The sequence below is a fragment of the Sycon ciliatum genome, chromosome 1 (assembly GCF_964019385.1).
Source record: "Sycon ciliatum chromosome 1, ocSycCili1.1, whole genome shotgun sequence".
NCBI lineage: Eukaryota > Metazoa > Porifera > Calcarea > Leucosolenida > Sycettidae > Sycon > Sycon ciliatum.
In genome coordinates, this window is record NC_088643.1 from 28,955,689 (window position 1) to 28,981,791 (window position 26,103).

At 47.3% G+C, this 26,103-nt stretch overlaps 1 protein-coding gene and 1 non-coding gene across 2 annotated transcripts in view; both read right to left on the minus strand.

The window, feature by feature from the left end:
- Positions 1 to 18,335, minus strand: part of LOC135821666 (alkyldihydroxyacetonephosphate synthase, peroxisomal-like) — a 26,259-nt gene extending 7,924 nt beyond the window's left edge. The window contains exons 1-15 of the mRNA XM_065334666.1: positions 17,911 to 18,335; positions 15,915 to 16,004; positions 14,639 to 14,729; positions 8,087 to 8,213; positions 6,384 to 6,458; positions 5,716 to 5,787; positions 5,230 to 5,309; positions 4,494 to 4,574; positions 3,033 to 3,158; positions 2,659 to 2,712; positions 2,264 to 2,318; positions 1,859 to 1,986; positions 1,318 to 1,369; positions 644 to 720; positions 364 to 426 (exon numbers count right to left, since the gene is read on the minus strand). Coding sequence (XP_065190738.1) covers positions 364 to 426; positions 644 to 720; positions 1,318 to 1,369; positions 1,859 to 1,986; positions 2,264 to 2,318; positions 2,659 to 2,712; positions 3,033 to 3,158; positions 4,494 to 4,574; positions 5,230 to 5,309; positions 5,716 to 5,787; positions 6,384 to 6,458; positions 8,087 to 8,213; positions 14,639 to 14,729; positions 15,915 to 16,004; positions 17,911 to 18,089 — 1,350 coding nt within the window. The 5' untranslated portion in view covers positions 18,090 to 18,335. The remainder of the gene's footprint in view (positions 1 to 363; positions 427 to 643; positions 721 to 1,317; positions 1,370 to 1,858; positions 1,987 to 2,263; positions 2,319 to 2,658; positions 2,713 to 3,032; positions 3,159 to 4,493; positions 4,575 to 5,229; positions 5,310 to 5,715; positions 5,788 to 6,383; positions 6,459 to 8,086; positions 8,214 to 14,638; positions 14,730 to 15,914; positions 16,005 to 17,910) is intronic.
- Positions 1,066 to 1,137, minus strand: Trnap-cgg (transfer RNA proline (anticodon CGG)). Its single transcript has one exon. It is a non-coding gene; the product is annotated as a tRNA-Pro (tRNA).
- Positions 18,336 to 26,103: the final 7,768 nt, after the last annotated feature.

Here is a 26,103-nt window from a genome sequence, read left to right on the forward strand (position 1 = left end):
TGTGTGTGTGTGTGTGTGTGTGTGTGTGTGTGTCGTTGGAGAGATGTGGCAGCTTCAGACCTGCGTGCGACCGGTATCCCGGAGGCGCAATGGTACCACCTTGCTCAGGACCGGAGGGACTGGCGCGAACGTAGCCGTCGGAAGCCACCAAGCCAGCCCCAACCAAGAGTGTTCGTCTGTGTCTGCGGCCGCGACTTTCGCCGTCCGAATGATTTATCCCGACACAAGAACTACTGCCTCGCCTAATAGCTATCATCGCCTTCGGCGATGGGCTTTCCAAAGGTCCAAAGGTGTGTGTGTGTGTGTGAGAGAGAGAGAGAGAGAGAGAGATATGAACATTACGCGTGACCATCAACGCCTTACCTCCTTTGTGCCTTCAAATAGTAATGTACAGCCTGTGAGCGTCTGTGGATCATAGCCCTTGAACTGGTAACCATAGAAACACAAGAGAGGGGAGCCATAGAAACGCAAGAGACGGTAGCCATAGAAACGCAAGAGAGGGTGGCCATAGAAACGCAAGAGGAGAGATCAGGATAGATTTATTTACGAGGAAGATTAAACTCATGATCATGCTGCATGCCATGATGTCTGGTCAGTTCCAATGGCGTTGTAGCACATGCACACACTGCCATTGACTTCCTACCTTGGTGACGTAGAGTTTCTTCATTGCATCCATCCAGGTTGTGAACATTGATCCTGGAGGACCCTTCATGGCATGGCCTGAAGAATGAACCAAACAACACTAAATATTTCAGTACAGTTTCGTCACACAACATAGCGTGCAAGTCACGGTCAACAGAAAGAAGCCGGAAGATTGGGGTCAGAGTGAACTGTGCAATGAAACAAATGAAAACAAATGAGTACACAATTTCCTAATTGCTGTGAGGCAAGCAACATTCTGCATATCCAAACCAATCATACCGTAAACTAATGTAATGCTGGGTCATTCCTTGGGTCAGTACCAGCACTAATCTAAAATATATTCCATACGGAAAGGAGAAAGCTGAATGAGAAAAAGCAAATACCTCAGTGAATTGCTGGAAGGGAAAAAAACTGGAAAAAGTTGGGCTTGTCCGGGATTTGAACCCGGGACCTCTCGCATCCGAAGCGAGAATCATACCCCTAGACCAACAAGCCAACGGAAGTCCCTGGAGATAGCAGGTATGATAGAGGACAAGGTATGATGGAAGATTGCATGGTTGACACATGCCCACTTAGCAGTAAAGTAGAGCACTTGTCACCAGCACGGTTTTTACAGGTGAGATGTTTCCAATCCAGGGAATAATTGAGGTTGATGTGGGGGAACAACTAGCTTACCAAGCTGAAACTGCTCATTGTCCACTAGTCTGATAGAAGCTGGTGCACATCGCTGTACATGATGCCACCAAGATTGTAAAAAACAATAAGGACTAATGGAGACCAAGCCAATCATGATCTAAAGTGAGTCTGACATCTTCAAGACACTGGCTTTGGGTATTTCACAACAATCAGTAATTCTGAGCTCTCTGAGCTCCGAGCTACAGCCTGGACACTCAGTGGATAAGGTCCAGCGCCTCCGCAGTATTACACGAATGTACATATAATTATACAGTTCAGTACCCCAACTGGTACCGTATTACCGTATTTCCGCGCACAAAGCACATGGTGGCTGAGGGGTGCAGAGACTTTTAGGGGCAAGTTAGACTGCCCATTCGAGTTCATTGGCAAGATGGAAATGAAATTTAAATATGCTTACCTGTGAATCTCTAGAAGAGCCCTCTCTAACTCCCTTTAGTCTCATTTTCACTTTTCACGCAGAAGCAGCCCCGAACAATTGACCCCCAGCTAATTGCTCAGTGGCTGCTGTGTTGCAACTAACCTGTTTAGCAATCTCTCTCATGAATCCAACACCATTGGTGAAGTCAGGAAACAGGATAGAGCCGTACTTGCGAGTTTGTGGTACTGGACGTATCCGCAGAGTGGCTTCCGTCACAATTCCAAACATTCCTGAACAAAGCAAATGAACAAAGCAAATGGCACCATTTGAGGCGACAAGTGCTAGTGTGATATGCTTCAACCGTACAGTTCACATAAGTACAACACTGCTCAATAACCGTGACCAGGACACAGGAAAATAGCAGTGCTACATGGCCTTCAACCTCACGGCTGCATGGCCTTCAACCTCCCTCACGGCAATCTCAGGCTGGGAACAGAACTGAGTACAATATAGCTAGTTGATTTGTCACAGTGGATGATGAACAGATGCGCACTCAGCGTGGCTTACCTTCAGATCCCATCATCATATGGTGGATATCAGGTCCAGCCGACAACCGGGGTACCTGCATAATAAAGAGAATTAGCCGTACATCTTATGACACTAATGGGCACCTGATAGTGGACTGTGAAGTGAGTTTCATTGTATTGGCAAGAACTCAATCAATGGCTTCAAGTCAGCCTACGCCGGTACAGTGAAACAGCAGTACAGTCCAGTCAGATTGTACACACCACGGAGGAGATATGTTTACACAATACTCTGCTGTACTTCACAGGGCTGTGCACCATTACTGTGGTGTTGCGGATCGCAAAAGCTCTGTAAATCTTTTTTTAATGTCCTCGCCACTCAGCATGACCAGTTGTGTAGGAAAGCCGATTATTTGGATAATTGACAGGTAATCTTACCATGCAACTCTTCTCCATGGTTCCCTTTGGAGTTACCATGCGTATTCTAACCACCTGGAAAATGTGTGAGAGAGAAAGTGAGCAAGGGAGACCGAGAGAGGGAGAGAGAGAGAGAGAGAGAGAGAGAGAGAGAGAGAGAGAGAGAGAGAGAGAGAGAGAGAGAGAGAGAGAGAGAAGAGAGAGGAGAGAGAGGGAGAGAGAGAGCAAACCCATTCACAAATCTGGTCACAGACACAGACAATCATACGAACAGACGGTGCAGCCTGACTGACGTCATAAAATGACAAGAAAACACCACGCACACACTACATGCTCTCTCTCTGACAAGAGTCCATCAGAAAATCTCCGATGAGGTATTTCAAGAAGTCACTCACAAGGTCTTCGATGTTGCCATAGACATTCTTCTTCATGCCTGATGCCCGTGTCGCAATCCAGCCTCCCAGTGAGCTGAGCTCCATACTGTCTGGCTCGTGCCCAGTGCAGAATCCGAGTTTACCAAGCTACAGGAGCATACACACACATGCACACATTCCCGCATGTACATGCACACAGACACAAACACACACACACACACACACACACACGCACACACGCACAAACACACATAAACACATGCATACACATACATACACAAGCACATACATATCCATATGCATTGATAAAAAGTGACCCTTGGCATGTATGAAAGCAGAGCTTACCAAGTAAATCTCATTGTTGAAGGTGGTGAAGCGTCACATATCAGAACATCAAGATGGTGTTTTCTATCAGATTCAAAAGGCGGTGAGTTCTTAGTTTGGTTGTAATGATACTAATCATCTCCAGTATGCACATGAAAGTGGAAGCGCCGGGTCTTTGTATACGCTATGGGTCAATGTACAGATAAGGTCTTTGTATACGCCATGGGTCAATGTACAGATAAGGTCTTTGTATACGCCATGGGTCAATGTACAGATAAGGTCTTTGTATACGCTATGGGTCAATGTACAGATAAGGTCTTTGTATACGCCATGGGTCAATGTACAGATAAGGTCTTTGTATACGCCATGGGTCAATGTACAGATAAGGTCTTTGTGTACGCCATGGGTCAATGTACAGATAAGGTCTTTGTGTACGCCATGGGTCAATGTACAGATAAGGTCTTTGTATACGCCATGGGTCAATGTACAGATAAGGTCTTTGTATACGCTATGGGTCAATGTACAGATAAGGTCTTTGTGTACGCCATGGGTCAATGTACAGATAAGGTCTTTGTGTACGCCATGGGTCAATGTACAGATAAGGTCTTTGTGTACGCTATGGGTCAATGTACAGATAAGGTCTTTGTATACGCTATGGGTCAATGTACAGATAAGGTCTTTGTGTACGCCATGGGTCAATGTACAGATAAGGTCTTTGTGTACGCCATGGGTCAATGTACAGATAAGGTCTTTGTGTACGCCATGGGTCAATGTACAGATAAGGTCTTTGTGTACGCCATGGGTCAATGTACAGATAAGGTCTTTGTGTACGCCATGGGTCAATGTACAGATAAGGTCTTTGTGTACGCTATGGGTCAATGTACAGATAAGGTCTTTGTGTACGCCATGGGTCAATGTACAGATATAATGATGCTCCTCCAACACCGGCGAAGTCTTCTCCTTTTCTTGAGCGCTCAGCATCCTTGACGTACAGCGCAGGCCAATAATATCCGATTGTGTGAGCAAATTGGCAGCTGCACCAAGCACTGTGCAGCCCCAAACACTGGGCTGTATCTTGGTGATGAGATCCGTGACTAGTAGTGCCTGCTGAAAATAATGAGAAGTTCATCCAGGTGAAACAGGTGATTGGAGTCATACCTCATGTTCAAGGTCCTGTCCAATGATGCCCGCTTCAGCATGTACCGTGAGGTTCTCCTTGTCCACCCACAGCACACGATTCTACAGACACGAGGGAATGAGACATGTAGCAGAAACATAAAGAAAGGTAAGGGTTGACTCTACTCCACATCCATTTTATCAACTTTGGTCGTAGATACGTTAGCGATGCTCATTTTGTGGCAAACACCATAATTGAGGTGGGTTGCTATCACTTTCCTCCTCATCCCATTTCTCCTCAGCAGTGCTGTGTGTCCATCGAGTCTGAGTGGACCTGGGAATGGCTGATAAATAACAAGCCCAAACCTTGCGGGATTGGATCGTGCAACCTTTTGTAAATCAGATGAGCACACCAGCCACTGGACTACACCGCACACCAGAGAATGAAAAGGAGAGAGAGAGAGAGAGAGAGAGAGAGAGAGAGAGAGAGAGAGAGAGAGAGAGAGAGAGAGAGAGAGAGAGAGAGAGAGAGAGAGAGAGAGAGAGAGAGAGAGAGAGAGAGAGAGAGAGAGAGAGAGAGAGAGAGAGAGAGAGAGAGAGAGAGAGAGAGAGAGAGAGAGAGAGAGAGAGAGAGAGAGAGAGAGAGAGAGAGAGAGAGAGAGAGAGAGAGAGGGGGGGGGAGAGAGAGAGAGAGAGAGAGAGAGGTAAAGTAGAAAGTAAAAACCCATGCTCAAGCGAGATTGAAGTGCTGTGTGAATCATGGTAATGATGTACATACCATCTTGGTCATGTCAACGGAGACGATCATTCGCTTCTCATTCGTCGGGCACATCAGAGCACCAGAGACGTTGGTAGCACCTAAGCAGCACATGGCGTAAACATTAGAGGAAGTAGTTTCAGCATGGCACACACAGACTACATTCTACATGTAGAACAAGCATCTGACCAGAACATTATCCGTGGTGCTCTGACTTCAGAATAATGCTAACAGCAATATTGAACAACATACAGCTAACCCCGTGAATGACAACCTCGGATATAACAACAAGTCGCGAATGACGACACGGTCTTTAGACCTAGTGACCATTTTCACTGCATACTTTCAACAACTCACGAATAGCGGCAATAGCGGCAACTCGCGAATAACACTTTTCTGATGCACAATCAAGGGGCATTGTTGGCAAGGTTGACTGTATGTCAACAGAATGCACGTCTTCACTCTCGCCAACACTGATCATGGGTGTTCACAGAGCTGCTGACTCACCGCCACAAGGAATCAGACAAACATTGTGCTGTGCAGCGCACTCAACAATTTGCAATACGTCATCATGGTTTGCTGTAAAGCACAACACGACACCAACAAGGTGTTGAAATGGAGTGTGTATGGTGATGCGTGTACTTGCCACGGTGCAAGGAGCAATGGAAAGAGAGTTTCAGCCAAAGCCTGACAGAAAAGTATGGCACCCCCCTCCCCCACACACACTACCCCTTCAATGCTAAGCTACCCTCATATCACACACATTCATGCACGCACGCACGCACACGCATACGCTCACACACACACACACACACACACACACACACACACACACACACACACACACACACACACACACACACACACCGACACACACACACACACACACACACACACACACACACACACACGCAAACACTTGTCTTCCAGGCTGGTTACATCTGTCAGCAGTGACATCATTGCCATCACTAGAACAACACGTGAGACTGGTGTGTTTGCTAATCCTCATGCAGTTAACACAGAGCACGAAAGCAAGAACTAAAATACCAGTACAATAGGTCTACATGTCACGTAGACTTATGCAACCCAGCTGTAAGCAGTCACACAGAACTAGAACTCGCACAAGGATTAGCATTGTCCTCCAACCCATCATCCGAGAATCTGGAAATACTTACATGGCCACACAACGTAGTCCACATAACGAGACATCTTTCCATAGCACATTGCATACATCTCCTCTAGAGTATGACCTGCAGATACGGTGATCGAAAATATTTGAGAAATCATTCTGTTGCAATAACATAGGTGTAGAGAAACCACTGGTGACAGTGCACCAAGGCTGCTCTTAGTTTAGCCCCCTCAAGAAATCAGTTACCTAGAGATCCCTTCAACGGTGGAAAGTTCAAGTACCATAGATGCTGGGGTGACAACGATAGGGTGACAACGATATGATAATCAGATTTAAAAAAAGATATGACAAGGCTTAACTAAAACGGGTGTGTGTTTGGGTAACCTGGCAAACCATGTTTTCACACCCAGAAAATGGTTTCCAGTACTACAGTGAAGTCCTACTGTAGTTGCATGCATACTAAGGCATGTGCATGCATACTAAGGCATGTGCATGCAGACAGCATGCAGGTTGCTGGCATATCATGGGCTAGTGCAGAGGACAATGCCTCCGGCCACACGGGTGTTTGCAGTGCATGAACTCTGGCCAGTCGTCCCCGTACGCAAAATGCGTACGCATTTGGATCTACCGTACAATTCCTCGTGTTTTGGGCGAATCTGAGCGGTACGACGCTGTCGAATTGGGCCTGAATTTGCCCTGAACCAGCCGCTATCGAAGTAAAATTAGGTGTTTTGAAGACCACGCGGGAACACTGTGGCCATGTCTTCTTTCCTGCGTCGTTTGTTTGAAAATCGGAGTGTTTTTGAGCTCGTAGTTTCGTCTTCGTTGTGGAATGGCCGTGCGTACATTCTCCTTGGAATTACCAAAGTCACACCCCCGTTTGTTACATTACTAGGAGTTTTGCCGGCAGCCACGATAGTTTTTATCCCTGCTTCCATACATCCTTTCATTGAACAGCCAAACGAAACTTTGTGGCGCGCCTTAGTTTTTTGTGGCGCGGGGGTCTCAAGTTTGTCACTTCGAGTTGTACACAACAGCCACATCATCTCAAAGGACCAAAAAAACCAAGTGAGCAAAGTATTTCAACGTTGCGATTTTGCCTGGCCTACTGTGAAGATCGAGACTTCTACTCGGTAGCAGATACTCGTATCAATAAGCTGGGAGGGAGAGCGTGGCGTGTAAAATATTGGGATGAAAAGAGCCACATTCTCTCTCGGAAAAGGTCGTCGTTCCCACACACGTACACTTGCTCTACCCAGATCTGCAGAAGGCTAGATTTTGCATGCACGTGCGAGATTCGCATCCGCCGCGCACATAGGCAGAGTCGAAAATTTTGTACTCTCGGATTTGCCGCCATCTTGACGAGTGGCCACTGCGAAACACCCGTGGCCAGTGAGTCATGGCTTGGTACAACTTCTGCAAAAACACTCTCCGTACATTTATAGTCGCACATGCATGCAAACATCTTGAAGGAAAAAACAATCGACCTCCCGACCCGATTTGTCTTAGCCATGTTACGGGTACCACACATCTCTGGGGTTTTTTGGTTTTGCCCGCATTATAAGCATTACTTGGAAGGACCATGCATGATCCAATTTAAATAGACCTGTATCGCTATACCAGCCGTGCCGGCGTATAGACACTGGTTAAGTGTGCAAGGTCTCTGCTATACGTCAGTGTACGGTGTGTTCCAGCTAAGATCTTCTACTCCGTGAATTGTGACAGTGACCCAGTGTGATTGCCGCTTACCATGTGAATGGACAACTCGATCCATTATAGCTGATGACTGGAGAATATCCTTGACTCGCTCAGTCAGATCAGCAATGAAGGACTTGTTCAGGACTGGTGGAGCGATGTCAGCCTCGTTGGGGAGCTCCTGTAATGCAAAATCAGTGAGTGTGGGGACACAACTTCACGATACCCGTAGTACTACTGGAAACAGTCAATGTACAGACACGGATACTCGGCATTAGCTACTTTCTCACAAGTCATGTCTTTCTGACCACCCCCCCCCCCCCCCCCCCCCCCACACACACACACATACATACACTAACTTTTTTTTGACTTGTCACTCAACACGTCTACTATACCATATGAAGTTGATCATGAGACACCCGAGTTCTGATGTGTTATGTGATGTGTCTGATATGTCACTGATACATGTATACGTGTAACCTTGGCCTGAGGTTACAATTACATTCACAGGAGCGTAAACTCCCCAGCCCCCAGCCAGGCACCAGTTCCAACCATGACAAGACGTTGAGATCAAAACTGCAACTCTCAAGTCCAAAACATTCTCTCGAAGCAAAAGGAAAACCAGCATCATAACAGAGCGAGCCAACGAAAAGATACGCATGCGTGTGTGCCTGTGAGTGTGTACAAATGACGTATGCATACATGTCATGAAGTAGAGTCACATTCCTAGCTACAATCAAGAGTGGAAATATTACTACGCCAAACGGAACATGTGCAACATGTTACACCTCCCCCCTCGTTACAGAGGGAACGATAGTGACCGAAAGTTACAAAGCTTAGAGCATATCCGTGATAGCTTTCTACATGAGAAAATTAAATACTGGAAAGTGAAATAGTGTGGCGCAAGTATGGTACAAGTGTAGTTAATCGGTGTGAGGTATAATGGAAAGTTTAGAAACTACTAATGCTATGTAAGTGGACTGTGAAACAGCAAGTGAAATGCTCGACATTATTCATACTAACCTAACAACAGGTAGGACTGTGTGAAATATGTGTATTTCTGAACTAAGAATGTACAATTTCTCAATAATCACACTGTACAGTCATAGACACTCACTGAGCAAACCTTGCTGGCGGCTGAATGTTTGCACGGTTCCGCAGATCATAGTGGTGCACAACAGGCACAGGTGCATGATTCAGTGCTGCGGCTGGTGGCGGCACCGGCGCAGCAGCAATTACTGGTGCAGGTGGCGCCTGCACTGGAGCCGGGATTGGTACTGGTTGCACATTATACTCAACATCAGGCGTATAGTCGGCAATAGAAGTCGGAGGCGAGTTCGGTACGAGCTCATTGGCACTTGCAGGCAGATCAGAGCCAGTCCAAGCCTTCAGACGGTCAACGTGAACAGTCTGGGTCGTGCCGGATTTGTCAGCTATCCGAAGTACTACATCGTCAACACGTTCTAGCACAGTGTACGGGCCTTTCCAAGGTCGATGGAACTTGGAAGTCGTACCTGGTTTGACGGCAGGAGAATGCAACCGAACCATGTCACCAACGTTGAGTTTCGGTTGTTTAGCGTGCTTGTCATAGTGGGCCTTCTGCCGTCGCTGGGCTGTTGCTCCAGCATCACGGGCATGCGAGAACGCTCGTTGTAGATTGCGTCGTAAGTTGATAACATACGTGTTCACATGGGAGCGCTCAGAGTCTGGTGACTGAAACATCACATCAACTGGCAGGTGGATTTCATGACCTAACATGAGCATCGCTGGCGTCTCCTTGGTCGAGGAGTGCACACTAGACCGGTAGGCAAGCAGACAACGTTGCAGATGACGGTCCCAATTGGTGTGGTGGTCGTCGACGTGAGCAGCCAGCATTTGCTCCAGTGTGCGATTCATCCTCTCGACTAAGCCGTCACTCTGGGGCCGGTATGCTGTTGTACGTGACTTTCTGATATCCAACAACTGACAGATCTGCTGGAATAACCTCGACTCAAATTGCGCACCACGGTCAGAGTGCAGCTGGTATGGAATACCATAACGACAGAAGAAGCCGTCAACAAGGACATGTGCTATTGTTTCAGCAGTAATATTCGGTACAGGAAACGCTTCTGGCCACTTAGTGAAATAGTCACAAATGACGACTAAATACTTGTTACCGCTAGGCGTAGTAGGCAGTGGGCCCATAATATCAATAGCAACTTTCTCTAGCGGGAATGATGGGCGGTCTTGGACAAGCGGGGCTTTGGCCTTTGGTAGCGGTGCTTTGCGGCTCTCACAAATATCACATGCTTGGCAAAAATCACTAACTGCAGACGACATGAAGGGCCAATAACACCGCTTGCGAAGCTTGTCTTGTGTTCGCTCAATACCTAAGTGGCTTCCAGAGACATCAGCATGCACAGACTGAAGCATGCGGGATTGCAGAGACTGTGGTACAACAAATTGTAGGTACGGTGTGTCGCTATTCTCGGGGTGGTAAACCCGGTACAACACTCCATCAATCAGTCTAAGACGCTTCCACTGGCTCCATAATCGTATCAATGCAATAGACGCACCGTGCATGGCAGAATCACTACGCAGGGGCCTGTCAAGTAATGCCTCCTGCCAGCCGATCATTGTACTCACATCTGCATCTTCTAATTGAGCTCTGCGCAACTCTTCAACAGTGAAAGACTCACACCAATTGGGTGGCGACACTTCAGCATTGACTGTTACAGGATTACTATCAGGACTAGCGCTAGACAGGTGATTGACAACAATATTCTGCTCACCTACTCTCTGCTCGGGCGTTGGCGTCGGTGAGGTTGCGGTAGCCGGGCTGTGGTAGCGGAGTCTTGACAAGGCGTCTGCATTGACATGCTGCTTCCCGGGCCGATGTGTGACGACGTAGTCGAAGACGGCCAAACGCTCAATCCACCGGGCTAGAAGACCGTCCACTTCCCGGAACGAATGTAGCCAGATGAGCGCTTTGTGATCAGTTCGCAATGTGAACTGATTTCCAAGTAGGTAATGGCGGAAATGTGCAGTAAATGTGACAACAGCAAGCAGCTCCTTGCGTGTACTGCCCATGTTACGTTGGGATCTCGTTAATGCTTTGCTGGCATAGGCAATCACTACTTCCTCACCGTGACTATTGACTTGCGAGAGAACAGCTCCCATGGCGAGATCTGACGCATCAGTGTCCAGGATGAAGCGCTTGGCAGGATCAGGATATGTCAGAACAGGTGACTTGACTAGTCGGGACTTCAGCTCAGCAAATGCCTGTTCACACTCATCTGTCCAGTTGAAAGTGGCATTCTTCTGGGACAAACGGTTCAGGGGCTCTACAATTTCTGAGAAATGTGGCACAAAGCGGCGATAGTACGATGCGAAGCCAACAAAGCTACGCACCTCTTTCAGTGATGTTGGGGATGACCAGTCTTGAACAGCCGTGAACTTGCTTGCGTCCGGTGCCACACCCTGCTCTGAGAATAAGAATCCCAGGTACGTGACTGAGGACTGAAGCAGTGAGCACTTCTTGGGCTTGATCTTGAGGCCAGCTTGACGAAGACGACTGAATATTGTTTGCAGACGACTCATGTGTTCCTCAATCGTTGATGAGAACACGATAATGTCGTCCAAGTAGACCAGACAGATATTGGGTACTAGGTCACCAAGGACCCGGTTCATGAGGCGTTGAAAAGTTGCCGGTGCGTTACACAGGCCGAACGGCATACGGTTCCACTCGAATAATCCGAACGGTGTCACAAACGCCGACTTAGCTTTGGCAGCTTCATCTATCTCCACCTGCCAATAGCCAGCTGCGAGATCTAAGGTAGAGAAGTAGCGTGCACCAGCCATAGCGTCGATAGCATCATCCACACGAGGAAGGGGAAAGGCATCCTTCTCGGTGATACTGTTCAACTGCCGGTAGTCGATGCATAGCCGGATAGATGAGTCAGGCTTGCGTACGACAACTATCGGAGCAGCCCAAGGGCTTCTGGATGGAGATATAATCTCATGATCAAGCAGTTGATCAACGTGCTGCTTTACCTCGGCTCGTTGACTGAGAGGAATTCGGCGGGGTGGCTGTCTCTTAGGTTGATCAGATGTAGTCTGGATGTTGTGTGTTACTACATCAGTCTTCCCAAGGTCGAATTGTCCCTGCGAGATGATATCGGCATTGTCGTTGAGCACAGTAGCTATAGCAGACTGCGCTTGCGGATCGAGGTGACGTAAGTCAAATAAATCGTCTGGCTCGGAAGGTGAGCAGCTCTCTTCCTGTACTGCGTTACAGCTATGCTCGTCAACAGAGGCAGCATGCGTAGGCGAATCATTGAGATCATCGTCAATGTAAATATCAGAATCAAATTCAGCAATTTGATAATTCTTCGGGACAGTTGTGGAATGAGGAAGAAAATTTTGTAGGCGAATCCAAACACGGCCAGCAGAGTCAGGAGTAGCCACCACACGTGACATAGCAGTGCTAAACTTGGAAATAAACTTCTCTGAAGGTGAAACAAAACCAGCAGAGCTAGGTAAATGATTATCATCGGTACGCAGCTGCGCTTGAACAATGACTTGTGTATATGCTGGTACAGTAACCGAATTAGCAAGATGAACACGGCAGACTACAGGATTAGCATTATGGGTGGGCTCTAGGGGTACATCGACACCGCCTGCATCGAGCATGTTGCGACCGAAATCAATTGTGCAGCCATGAGATTGCAAGAAGTCAATGCCGATTAGCACATCGGGCATAATGTCAGCAACAATGACTCTGTGGCGTACAGCAAGCTTGCCAGTTGCTAACAATACGACAGCTTCCCCGAGCACAGGAACAGAAGAATTATTTACCGCTTTAAGAACAGTATTAACGGGTGAGATAGATAAATGAACATTACGATGAGAGAGAGACTTAGCAAAGCTGGTGCTCAACAACGTTACGCAACTGCCGGTGTCCACAAGCATGTTGGCTGGCACAGCCTCGACCGTGCCTTGGATCTGCACCGTGCTGTCGGACTGTGTTGCAAGACACGACAGAGGCAGGACGATCGAGTTGTCTGGACACTCGGCTGGAGTAGTTGTGCAGGCCTTACAAGTTGTCTCAGTAGGTAAGCAGACAGCCTCATGACACACCGAACACGGTTGACTCTGCTTACCGGTACATGGGTCCATTGGGGAGGTTGCTGACGGCGGACCCTGGTTGTCAGCGACGCTCAGTTTCCCCGACCGCGTCCACGACCCCGGTGACCACCACGGTTAGCCGGTGTGTATCTCTGGTGCGGACAGTCAGGTGCGAAATGCAGTGTGCTGTCGCACACATAGCACCGCTTGGTGTCACCATCTCCACTCCGATGCAGATTAGTTGGCCTCTCCAGCGTGAGCCTGGAGATCTTGTCTTCCAGGGCTGCCATCCTCGACAGCAGGGCGTTGAGTGTAGGGTCACTGGGCTGAGATTGCACCGCACATACAACTGGGCTAGCTGCCTGCTGCTGCTGGTCTGCCTCCAGGATGCACTGAAAATGCATAGCCCGTCGGAGTGCATCATCCAATGTTGGTGGGTCCGTGCCACGAACATGCAGGCGCAGGTCCCTGCTGTCAAGGCCGGCTACAAAGGTGTCGCGCGCCAGGGTATCCTGCACTGCTCCAGCCACCGTGGGGTACGCCCGTCTACTGAGCCTGCGGACGACTTCCGCAAAATCCGACAGGGACTCGCCACGAATTTGCCGGCGTGACTGCAGCTCTGCTCTGAACGTGGGGATGAAGTTTGCGTCGCCGAATCGCTGTTCAAACGCCTGCAGCAGCTGGTCGAATGGGCCTGTCCTCGTATGGGCTTCCAAACTTTGGAAGTAAGACAGTGCGTGGCCGGTGAGGTACAACCCAATGTACCTGCCTTGGTCTGCCGGTGTCCAGTTGTTTGCATTCGCGACGAGGCGAAAATGGCCAATCCATGATGTCCAGTCGGCGTTGCGCTCGCCAGAGAATTTCTCTGGCGTGGCCCATGCCCGCATCTGCTGTTGTTGACGTGCTGGTTGTTGCGCTGGGCCCGGTGGTGGTGGTGGAGGGGGCGGAGGAGCGCCACCTTGCTGAGCCATCTCTACACGATCAATCTTCCACAAATAATTTGGTACGCGTGCTCTCACAAGACGTGGAATTCGAATTCGCTGCCACCACGTGTAACCTTGGCCTGAGGTTACAATTACATTCACAGGAGCGTAAACTCCCCAGCCCCCAGCCAGGCACCAGTTCCAACCATGACAAGACGTTGAGATCAAAACTGCAACTCTCAAGTCCAAAACATTCTCTCGAAGCAAAAGGAAAACCAGCATCATAACAGAGCGAGCCAACGAAAAGATACGCATGCGTGTGTGCCTGTGAGTGTGTACAAATGACGTATGCATACATGTCATGAAGTAGAGTCACATTCCTAGCTACAATCAAGAGTGGAAATATTACTACGCCAAACGGAACATGTGCAACATGTTACATACGAATGGTATAGTCCAGTGTAACAGGTGTACTTCAAGGGGCCTTGAAAAGGACTGTTTAGCAGCTAACACCAGCTTCAACCCGCACATTTACTGCACCTGCACACTCATGCATGTGCTACTAGTATATGCTTACCCTTGGTGGCCGGTACATGCTCTCATCCAGACCAAGATGTTGCTCCAGGTAATCTCTCAAATGTGGCAGCTCCTGTCCACCAATAAGATACCTGCTCACGATCAGGAAATCAACCAAGCACAGACATGAACTGAGCTCATCTGGCTTCCTGGCTTAGAGGCCATTCGGATTTACCGATTTTTTAAACAAAAGCATTTCAAGCATTTACCAGCCCCTACCAATCCATCCTTTCTGCAGGTTTAACACAGAATATTCAAAAAACAAAGTATTGATACCCATTAGTTGAGGGAGTTGAAAGGAAGGGGGGGGGGAGTATTGATTTCTTTGTAAATGCATTACTGTTGGTTGCCGAAGAACGGAAGGATCAGCTTGGTCATTCTCAGTATATTTCAAATGCTACAGTCTACAGTCTATGTGCAGTTTAGTCACTGCTTATGGGATGATACTCCCGCCGACAATTGACAGTGGACCAAGAAACCCTCTTCCAAGACGAGGTTAACCCTTTTCCGTGCTGGCCCCTATTTCTCCAGCAAACTGACTTTCCAGTGCACTGACTCTGCTGGAATGGATTGAGAAGGGACAGTGTGTGGCTTGTGATAAGTTGGTGTAATGCAAGCCTCCGTGTGCGTGCTCCCTACCACTGCGATAGTGTCAAAATCACGTGAAAGATATCGTCGCTAATCAAGTGTCAAACCACTGTATAATGTAGGCAAATGTAGGTGTACGGTAGGTGTACAGTAGGTGTACGTAATTAATTGCATGTGTTTTTCAGGCTGTGCCTTGCTCTAAAGGTCATGGAGGGGGTGGTGAAGCCAGCGAAATACCCTGTCTCTTCCAGAATGCTTGGACCTCAACATGGTACAAACAATGACGGCCAGCCTGTGTGGTGTTGGAAGGATGACGTCGACATGAGCCTGCCAACGAAGTGTGGCGTCTTCAACTGGTGCGGATGACTGATTGCGCATGTCCCAGTTATTGTCCTTATGGTGTAGGGAAAGACTGGAAGCTAGTTTCAGCCCCTTACTCCAATCTATAAAGTGGGATTCACGGAAGCATTTTTGTGATGCCATTGCATCACCCTGAGTCTAAATGGTGTTCTGGCACTAGTTTTCACATGGCATCCAATCTCCAACTCTACAGCATAGAGACATCGTTATTAGAAATGGTAGAGTGGCAAACTAGTGCGTCTGATGTCACTCCATACCCATTGCATACATGCATATGATGCAACTGCTGTCATCCGCATAATCTCTAGAGAGGATAAGCTCCAACCTACCTCTTGCCATGGAACTCAATCTGGCCATTTTCATTCATCCGAAACCCTGAATCCAAGTAGCCCCATCCATTCCACTTCAGTTCTTCTTGCCTAGGGACAATACCAGAGAATCATATCAAAACAGTACAGACACGTGAGGCGATACCAGAGTATAAGGCTAAGCTACTTAAAATACAACTAGCAGTCTGCCGCTATTCTAAGGGACCAAAAAGAAGAAACTGTACATTGGACACTTATACCGTAAAGTACCGTTGATCCGCCCCCACGCCATGTCGCTTCCCAGCTGGTTTTTAGGCAGGGGGCGGGAATTAGATCAAGGCTGTGAAGTGCAGTACGATGTACAACAACGTGGAGGATCAGACTCGATGTGCAGGATTGTGCACATTTTCATCCTGGATTGGCATGTATTGTGTACAGCAATGCAAGCGTCGGTTCAACATCGTATTTCGTTGTATACGCCGACATCGCTTCACAGGTAGAAAATCGACAGGGGGCGGGATCAACGGTACTTTACGGTAACCCAAAGCTCAACATTGCAAACTAAACTCAGCAAGAGATCGTACACACAGTCTAAAACTTAGTAGAGACTATGTTCAAAGTATTTCATTGGCAACCGGAAACCTAGCGCGAACTACACACTGGAGAAAGCCTGATAAGGTGCCAGAGCTGCCTTTTGTAGCGAGAATGCATGTGTGAGCAATGACCATGCCATTGAAGCATGTCACGGGATTCAACTCTCTATGAGCATTTCCTGCGTGTAGTAGAATCCATGGAAGACTGCATGTAGCAAAACTGTATGCACCCTAGAGTAGAACCCGGGTTAAGGATCCACCTAACTCTGCGCGGACATAGCTGGACTCAGTTGTACAGGGATGGGCAAAAAGGTGTGCAAAACGACTTCTTGTGAGTAGATGGACCTTGGCAAAATAGTTTGGAGCGAAAAAAGTTACGGCTTCCTCGGAAACCGACGGGGGACCCCCCCCCCCCCCCTTGGGCCGGAAATTAAATCCCGGTATAAGGATCACCCGCACAATGTACGTGCCAAGTGACCCCCCCCCCCCCCCCCCCGGGCTCCGATTCCTAATCCGGTGTGACCCTTAACCCGGGTTCTACTCTAATGATTTTCGTAGCGGTGGTGATAGTTGTCCAGCATAGTGTCACTGTGCCCATTATGCCATTCACTGATTATCAGAATCTCTATTATAATAGCTGCTGTCTGATGATTGGTTTTTGCCATGAAACTCTGAGTAACAACAAAAAAACAGCCCTGTTTACTTCCTTTTGTGTACCTCTTGCGTATTATAATAGCTGGATCATTATCACCGGTATGCTGATCCTGAATATTTATAATACATCTACTGGTAAACTTATCACCAACTTTGTGATACTGATGCAATATTGGGGAAAGCATTTTAAACTTAGGTTACACAATAATAATATCCTGTGAAGAAACCGATAACCGCCCACATAAACAAGACATTGTGACAAGCTTATTGTAAAAGTCATTATTCTAGCGAGCCGCATATCCAACGATTTCCCAAAATTGACTGGTTTATGTGGTAGCGATCCTCACTCATTCTCAACGCTCACTAGCAACAGTATACTGTATACTAGTATTATGTATGGATTTCTGTATAACGTTTTCTATATTAATGAAAAGAGTTCTCCTCGTAATCAGTCGCACTTCGTTATATATAAGGTGGCCCCGTTGTTTCAAAGTATCACTGGCTGGGACAGTGGGAGGCGTCAATGGGCACCAAAACATAATGTCACCGCATACTTGATATGGATGTGAGTACAAAACATAATAAGATCACTCAATGCTAAATCAGCTTAATCCTATTACAGTACTGGAGTGCAAAACTATTGCTTGTACCCGTGACTGCAGTCGTGTGCCCAGTCCCCACTCCCCAGTAGATGCAATCGTGTACTGGCGCTAAAATTCGCGCTCGCACATGCACAGTGTACACACATGAAGAAAAAATTTCGTCATCACCTTTTCACCGGGAAGGCTCTCTGATCACCGGACGAGGGAGCGGATCCACGATTTCCTCGGCGAGCGTCAGTGCTCGAACAGTTTTCTGCTGACAGCGAAATGTTTCCCGCTCGCAAGTGCCCGGTAAGTACAGCCAACCTTCGTTGCGCTGCGCTGGGGTCACTCTGTCCTTCAGCCATTGCTTATCTATTTCGTCCGAACACGAGGTGAAATTGCTAGTGAAGTGATAGCGGGAGTGAAGGCCCTCGAAAGTTTCAAGTCTGTTTCAACCTGATCAAGCACTCGCTATGGCAAAGGCACTCAATCAGCCTTGTGCGCCGCGCAGTAAGTCGACAAGTAAGTAAAGACGCTCTAGTTAGGCTCTAGTTAGGCCGTATGGCTTCAGTGCCCTGATCAACCTCAACCCTACTTCCACCCATTTTTTTCATCTCTACTGTACAGTCAAATCTTGATGGGATGGCTTGTCCACAACTAGCAGCTCACGTTTTGGTCATGGGCCCATGTACATGTATGTCATGTCGCATAGCAAAGGTCGCCGGTCACGTTTCGAACTTTTCCAACAACAAAAAAAAACACCATAAAACTCTACTTGCGCTCGGTGGGACTTCCCCCGGCTCGAGCTGAGCAGCTGCAAACTAGTACTACTGAGTACTAGTACTACAGCTAAACTCCTACTACAATAGTAGTAAAGTACAGTACTCACTCAACTAACTACTTACTCAGGCAGGAGACGTCAACTGCCAAGTGAAGTAGAGATTATGTAGTAAACGAAAGTGTACTGTAACTTACTTGCGTAAAGTAAAGTTTGCACGTCCGCGTTACCACCGGCTGTACGAGAAACACAACCAGCTTAGGAAGTTTCGCATGTGCCAGGCCACCACCATGCCTGTGATACCAGGGTGGCAGATGCAGCCCCTAACGGCGAGGGGGACTTGTGTACCAGAATTTTTTCACTTTTTTCAACTTTTCTGAGTGTTTCTTGCTACCATGTACCATGACAAGGGAGCGAGATATTCTTGATTCCCTCAATATAACATAAAAATTATGTTATAACGGTCACAGTCAGCGAAGATTCTGCAGTTTACGTGATACATGTCCAGCCGCGCCTGTACAGTCACTCGGAAAAAAACAGAGCTTTGTCGGTTTGTGATGTGCGCTCTGATTTCTGAGCTAATTGCGTCCACAAGTAGAAACTAGAAAACGATGTGCCTCCACTCGATGGCCAAAAGACCAACAAATTATGTACTATTGACGTACTGTATAGCAGGACATTTTCGGACGGAATTTATTTTCGGACGATTTCGTACACGGACTCTTTTGTACTAAAATTAATTTCGTACTAAAATGTGTTCCTTTGAAGTTATGTACACTATACATGCGTACCGCATGAGAACACGTGCATTTAGCATGCAGCACTGTACGGAAATAAAATCCGTACGAAAGGTCGAAATTCGGCTTTGTCCGAAAATATTTCCGTCCGAAAATTTCCTGCTATACAGTAAGTGGCATGTGGGTACGGAGAAATGTTATGTACTAACGTACGGGGTTTATGTACTAACGAATTATGTACTAACCGATGAAATTTGTATGGAAGAGACCACGTTTCGTCCGGGACTTGAGATTTCTTATGTACTAACGGGGTTTATGTGCTAACCGGACTCGTATTAACGGGGGACGACCTGTAGTATTACCAGTACAGCCGACCCCTGATAACCATGACAACGAACACCATTGTGCAGGGCAGTACATGTAATGATGTGCTCAATGCAGTCGCGTCACTCAAGTTTGTGCCTTGCACCATTTTTCAGCCCAGTATTCGCAGGTCAAGGGCTGCGCAACGTCCGATGCGTACTGGAGTGACATGGCTGGACTGGTGACATGGCTGAACTGGGAGTTTCATCAAGTTGAGCAGCACTATAGTTCTACTTGCCAAGGTTACCGTACAAGCAACACTTTTAAATGACTGGCATGTGGCCCATGACAGCATGAGTGCACCTGGTCTGCATGCGGCCCCACAAGGTAGGCAGGTAGGCACAGTGGGTTGGTCAAAGACCATGATTGAGATATGAGAGGCATTTGGTTCAAGTTCTGCCTAGGAGCGGTTTTTCCAGCCGTGCTCAGTGCTACCCACAGTCAATTGGGAACTTGTGGCCAGGCACGGTACATGGATGCGGCTAATGGGGTTTGTCAGCACGGATGTGCTAACAGTAGATCTACTACATAATAATGAGAAGAACAAACCCCCAAGAACCAGTGAGCAGCAACATGTCTTGAAAGGCAGCATTAGATATAAGTCCCATCTTCCACGTGTGTTCGATTGATACCGGGAAATTGTGCTCAGCCAGTCAGCTAGGCCGCAGTCACTACTAGTTCTACCCAAGTAGGAATAGGATGAGGTCACTGACAGCCAGCTTGGGATAGAGAGGTTCAGTGACTCTCTTGTTTTATATGCAACGAGTCAATGGATGAGATCTGGGTTAGAGTCTCGTGACGATCTTGTAGATCGAATTTGTTTACACAAGTCCGGGCTGTTAGCTCCGAGACCCCACTATAAGGAAATATCATGGCAAAACAAGAAGTACGATCTAGAACCCGCACAGTTGTACCTGTATTTCAGTTGCCATTGTCTCGCAATGGCAATCAAAGCGCACCTTGTTCACAAGTCACGGAACTCGGGCCTCTTTTACGCATAACGCAATTAGAACACAAAACAAAATCGATTTCGTCATGTAGAAGTTTGCAGCGAGTCACTGAACTTCCCTAATAGCCCGTGAAGAACTGAGAGCTAGTTTTCTGGCTCATAGTTACGCTCGTATCGTCTTCTGTGTTGGGCTCGGCTGGTCCACAATCTATACTTGGCAGTAACTATCAGAACCATCCATGCAGACACTGGACTTAACCATGCAGGTTACACAACACTGAGACAGAGTCCGTTAACTGCTGTGTGATCTGGAACAAAGAACTTTTCCAACCTGAGTCTAGTTGTCCATCGCAGGCCTACCGTATTTCCCCGAATACATTACTTTGTACACTTGTAACCGGCACCTTTTACACCTACCTTCATGGCCAACAAAGGGGGTGCGACTTTAAGTTACAATCGAGCACGACATACTGACATACTGACATACTACTGAAGTGATTACCGGTATATTGAAACAATGTGACATCATAGTGGACTTGGAACATGGGGTCACGTGCGGCGACCTACAATCGAGTGCGACTTTGCAAACGGGGAAATACGGTACATGCTCTGTCTTCCGGCAGATGTTGCGACTGAGGTGAATGGGCAACTCGGAAGGATTTCATCCAGGACCACCGGAACTGTAGTTTTTAATTCCCGGTCCGGCACAAAGTATGAAACTCAAAGGCCGTCATACTTTGTGTATGATATAGCGGCGCCGGGGGGTAAACATAACCTCCTCACCGTTGTAAACATACGTTACCGTCCATGGCCAACACGTTGCTCCGGTGCAGACCAGGAAGTCGCCAACACGTTGCTTCGGTGTAGACCAGGAAGTCGTATCCTTCAGGAAGACGACACAAGGCCATAATACCCACTCGGAATGATGTGCGGTTCGACCCTGGGCTTTGAAGAAACTTAGTTCTCCATGCTCCATGGTGACTCGTGATCGTGATCATGACCGTGAATCAGACCTACATATAATGATATCAATCTCGGAGTCACGAAACTTGCGACCAATCACTCGGAATGCCCGGATTGAGTTATGCAAACCGTGCAGAAATCATCCATACAGTATACCCGTGTGTGGTCGTTAGTAGGGACAGCCCAGGGACAGCCCACCCTGAGCCCTGGAGTGGAAACCGGCATGCACTCGTGCATGATTGTACTTGATGATGTGTTACAATACAAGGGACGTCACGTCATTACTAGTAATACTAGTCTAGAACTAGGGACGACATAATCATTTGTAGAGGGAATGGCAGCATGCAGTAGAATCGCTCCACCGTGCACAGCCTAGCCACAGAACACACTGTCAGTGCACTGATGCCCAGAATCTAGATGACTTGGTGACGGTTCTGCTCTCATTTGATCCAACACATACAGTAGTCATCTTCATTACAAAAAGGTGTGATACCGAAAGTGAAGAACCATTCGAAGTAGTAAATAGCCGCCTGCATTGTAACTTCAGAAAAGGTTACTTATAAACCACAATATAAGTACTTCAGTAGGAACTATAGATTGAAATACTGATTGCTACACATACAGTACAGTCAGTAGTCTTCGATACAGCAAGTGACGCATGGCATCTCCCGCTTTGCGATAACCATATCGCGTAGTGCCCGTAGGCCCAAAAAGCTCATTTTTAACTCACATGGTCGTATTTTTTCATCCCTTTTCCTACAGAAAACTGGTTCTCTTTCGAATTGTCTTCCACCCCGATTGACAACTTTAGATTCCCTATCTGAATTCAAGCGTCATTTACGTATTCACATTGCTAAGTATCAGTTTGAATGCACTGGTACACCTTTGTTGTGCAATCATTGATTTACATGCTTGTTCTTTTCTTTTCTGTCTTACTTTCTTTCCTTGTGTTTCTTATTATTTCTTTTTAAATCCAACATTTCACACTCACGTTGCGCACTTTCTCTCGCATCCTTAACTATGCTACTAGTACATACACAGGAGATCCCCCACAGATAGGCGTTAGCCTTTGGGTAATCCTGAAATAAGTATATGTTATCGCATGGTTGCAAGGGCCTTATGGCATATTATTGCCCCGAGAGGTTAGCCCAAGGGCCGTAGGCCCGAGGGCTAACCTCGAGGGGCAATAATAGGGAGGTTTCGCTCTACGGAATTACGTATGAAAATAACGTATGAACTGCACGGAATTTTCATACGTAAAAATCAGAGCTGTTGGGTTTCGCTCTACGTGATTTCTCCACGACTGCTCAACATGCGTTGTTGCTTTGGAGATGCGTTGGCTGCATGCGCCCACCGTATGCACCATGAACCGAAACCGCGTTTTCCATTATATTTTGCACGTGGTGTACGGTGTGTGTACCTTGTGTTTCGCGCGGCTTGAATGTTGCCATGGACAAATGCGGAAAATGCGAAAAAATATTTCAAAAAGTCCTACGGAGGACCCAACGTAGGAAAGAGCTTTCCTACGGAAATCCGTAGAGAGATTTACGTATGAAAGTTGCCCTCGCTCCCCGGCGCGTACGACATACGGATTTTCATACGTAATTACGTAGAGCGAAACCTCCCTAATATGCCATAAGGCCCGCAGCAACCATGCGATAACAAATTTATCACATGGCCCACAGAGCAGACCATTGGGCTGCTGTTGAAATTAGCCCAAATGCCAACACATTATGACCACAATGTATATTGATGTGCTATCATTATCAAAACAGGAAAAATGAAGATATTTCTCCTACACCCTAACAAAAAGTCTGCTACAGGCCATCAGAGAGTATACAGTACTGAAAGACGGAGACAGAAAAAAAGTGCCGGCACCGCATCGTCATAGCAATAGACATGGCAACGACAATAAATACAGCAGAACCATAATTTCAGTTGAAAAATTAAGAGTGCTACCACAAAGAGTTTCTTCATGTTTACATGTGTATCAGGAAGTTGTCAGATACAGTACTGCAACAAGTGCAAGTATTTGACGACTCCCTGGTGTGTAATTCTGAGGACAATTTTTCTTCTTCTTTTTCAGCTCCAGATAGCTGTATTTTTCATTGCAAAACATTCCTGAATTGTTATGTTTGTTGTTCAAGCAAAGGTGAAGGCAGAGGACAGATGAGCCTGGTAAGAGTTTTGCGTGGCACATGAAGACCACACACAGGCAGTGACTTTGCGAGGATCTGAAAACGCACGACGCCGAGTTGAATTTGTGTTATTTCAAATAATTGTTTGTGATCACAGTACCACTTCGAGCAGAACTGAATCTTATCCAAAAGCTTACTGACGGTCAGGCTGCCAACATGACTGAACAAATGATCCCTGCAAGCACCACACGGCAGACGTCCGAGGCCACGTCCATTGCCGGGATGTCCATCTCCAAAAAGAATTCCATCTTCGTCTCAATGCTACACTGCGATTCGTCGTAGTGTCGTACATTCTACAGAGTCGTCGTAGTCACGCGAGGAAAGCTGAGATCGCCACTTTCGACCACGCGTTCACATGTCACACTGCGCCATAGTCACCATATGCCCTTCATATTCATGTTCATGTAACATCCCGTAGATTTCACGCGTACAGTCTCAGTCAGGGTTGTCACTGACGACGGGCTTTGGACGCGGGCGTTGGACTGATTTATTAGGGAGGTTTAGTTCCCACGTAACGGAAACGCGTAGACCCGGGTGCTCGAATCAGAAACGATTTGACAGGTGTGCAATTTCTCATCTGTAAATCTCAACAATGGCAGAATATACTTTTGGAGAGGCGATGGAACAGGGAAGAGAGTCTGGCTTGACCCACCCAGCAGGAATTCAGGACCTGGGTGCGCTACAACACAAGCTACAGACGCAGTAAAATTGTCGTATTTCCTTCGGATTTTTTATTTGAAAATTGGGTGCTCGAATCAGAAACAGCGAACTCGTCAGATCGTCTCCGATTCAAGCACACGGGTCTGCCATCGTCTACGCTTGGTGTGGCAGTTGAGGGCAGGGAGTAGTAACTTACTACTTCATTTTTGAGAGCAAGATGGTCAGTGGAGCCGCAGATTCAGCAGGTCTTTGGCAGCACCGTACAGGAGACCCATATCCTCGAATCAAGGACCCAGCAAAAAGTGGGTCGCGAGTATTTCAAAAAGTGTTTACCGGGCAGCGCTGAAATTTGGCATACCGTTAGCAGGCCGTATGTTGATGGTATTTGTGAAAACTAAACGAAATCGGAACAAGTTTAGGTACAATTTCAGGGTGTTTCTGTTTTGGTACCCTGTGTCTCATTCGAGCACCCGGGTCTACGTGGGTGATCCACGTAAAGTGGATGAGGGGCACCCACGTTGCAATGTTGTGTTTAGTCACACGGAACAAACAAAAGCATGAAGCGAAAGGCCCAAACCTGGTCAAAGACGAAGCTACCCGGGCCTAAGAAGCTCATCCAATATTTTGATTTCGTGCTTCGGAAACTTTTTCAGCTGAGCACCCTCACAGCTTGCACAATGCACTCCATTCTGATTTTCACCCACGTTCTGGCGGAACGTGGGTGAGCCTCCATACACGGTATGTCGTGAATCAGAAAACGTCTGTACGTGGGTCACTGAGTATCACGTGGTACACACACGTAAAGTACCCACGAATTACGTGGGACTAAACCTCCCTATTGCCCGCTCATACAGACCAGTGATTGGCCCGATCCAAGGAAACACTCACGTGACATGTGATAAAGATTATTATTAATATTATTACATGTATCTGGGCTACACTAAGTAACAATATTTACATACCGGTAGTTAAAGGGGAAGTATACCCTAAAATCAAATTTTCACCAGTTGTAGTCTTCTGGGTGCTGAGTCGAATGGTCTTGGTCCGAGGAAGCTGCGACGCTCCCTTCCTACTTGAATCCCAATCGAACTCGCGCACTTCCACCGAAACTGGGTGACTGCGCCCTACTAGATGGGGATTTGTATGCAAAATGTCACTAAAAGCGCCATTTCGTTCTTACAAAAGCACGGATGACCGCGATTGGCCCATATGTTGTAATCTTTTGGACGCTGAGTCGACTGGTTTTGGTCCGAAAAGGCTGCGATGCAGCGTTCCTCCTTTATTCCCAATCGAACATGGTTGAACAAGCGGTCACGTGCTCCTGGGTGCCCAAATCACCTGGTCACCGCGCCAGCAGGCGACAACTTTCACACCAAGGTTCAACTCGAGTTCAACTCGAGTGACAGGACTGCACCCAAAAAAGGTCAAACAGGCTAGTAAGTTGTACCCTGCAGGCACGGTGACCAGGTGACTGGTGTACGCAGGAGCACGTGACCGCTTGTTCAACCATGTTCGATTGGGAATAAAGGAGGAACGCTGCATCGCAGCCTTTTCGGACCAAAACCAGTCGACTCAGCGTCCAAAAGACTACAACATATGGGCCAATCGCGATCATCCGTGCTTTTATAAGAACGAAATGGCGCTTTTAGTGACATTTTGCATACAAATCCCCATCTAGTAGGGCGCAGTCACCCAGTTTCGGTGGAAGTGCGCGAGTTCGATTGGGATTCA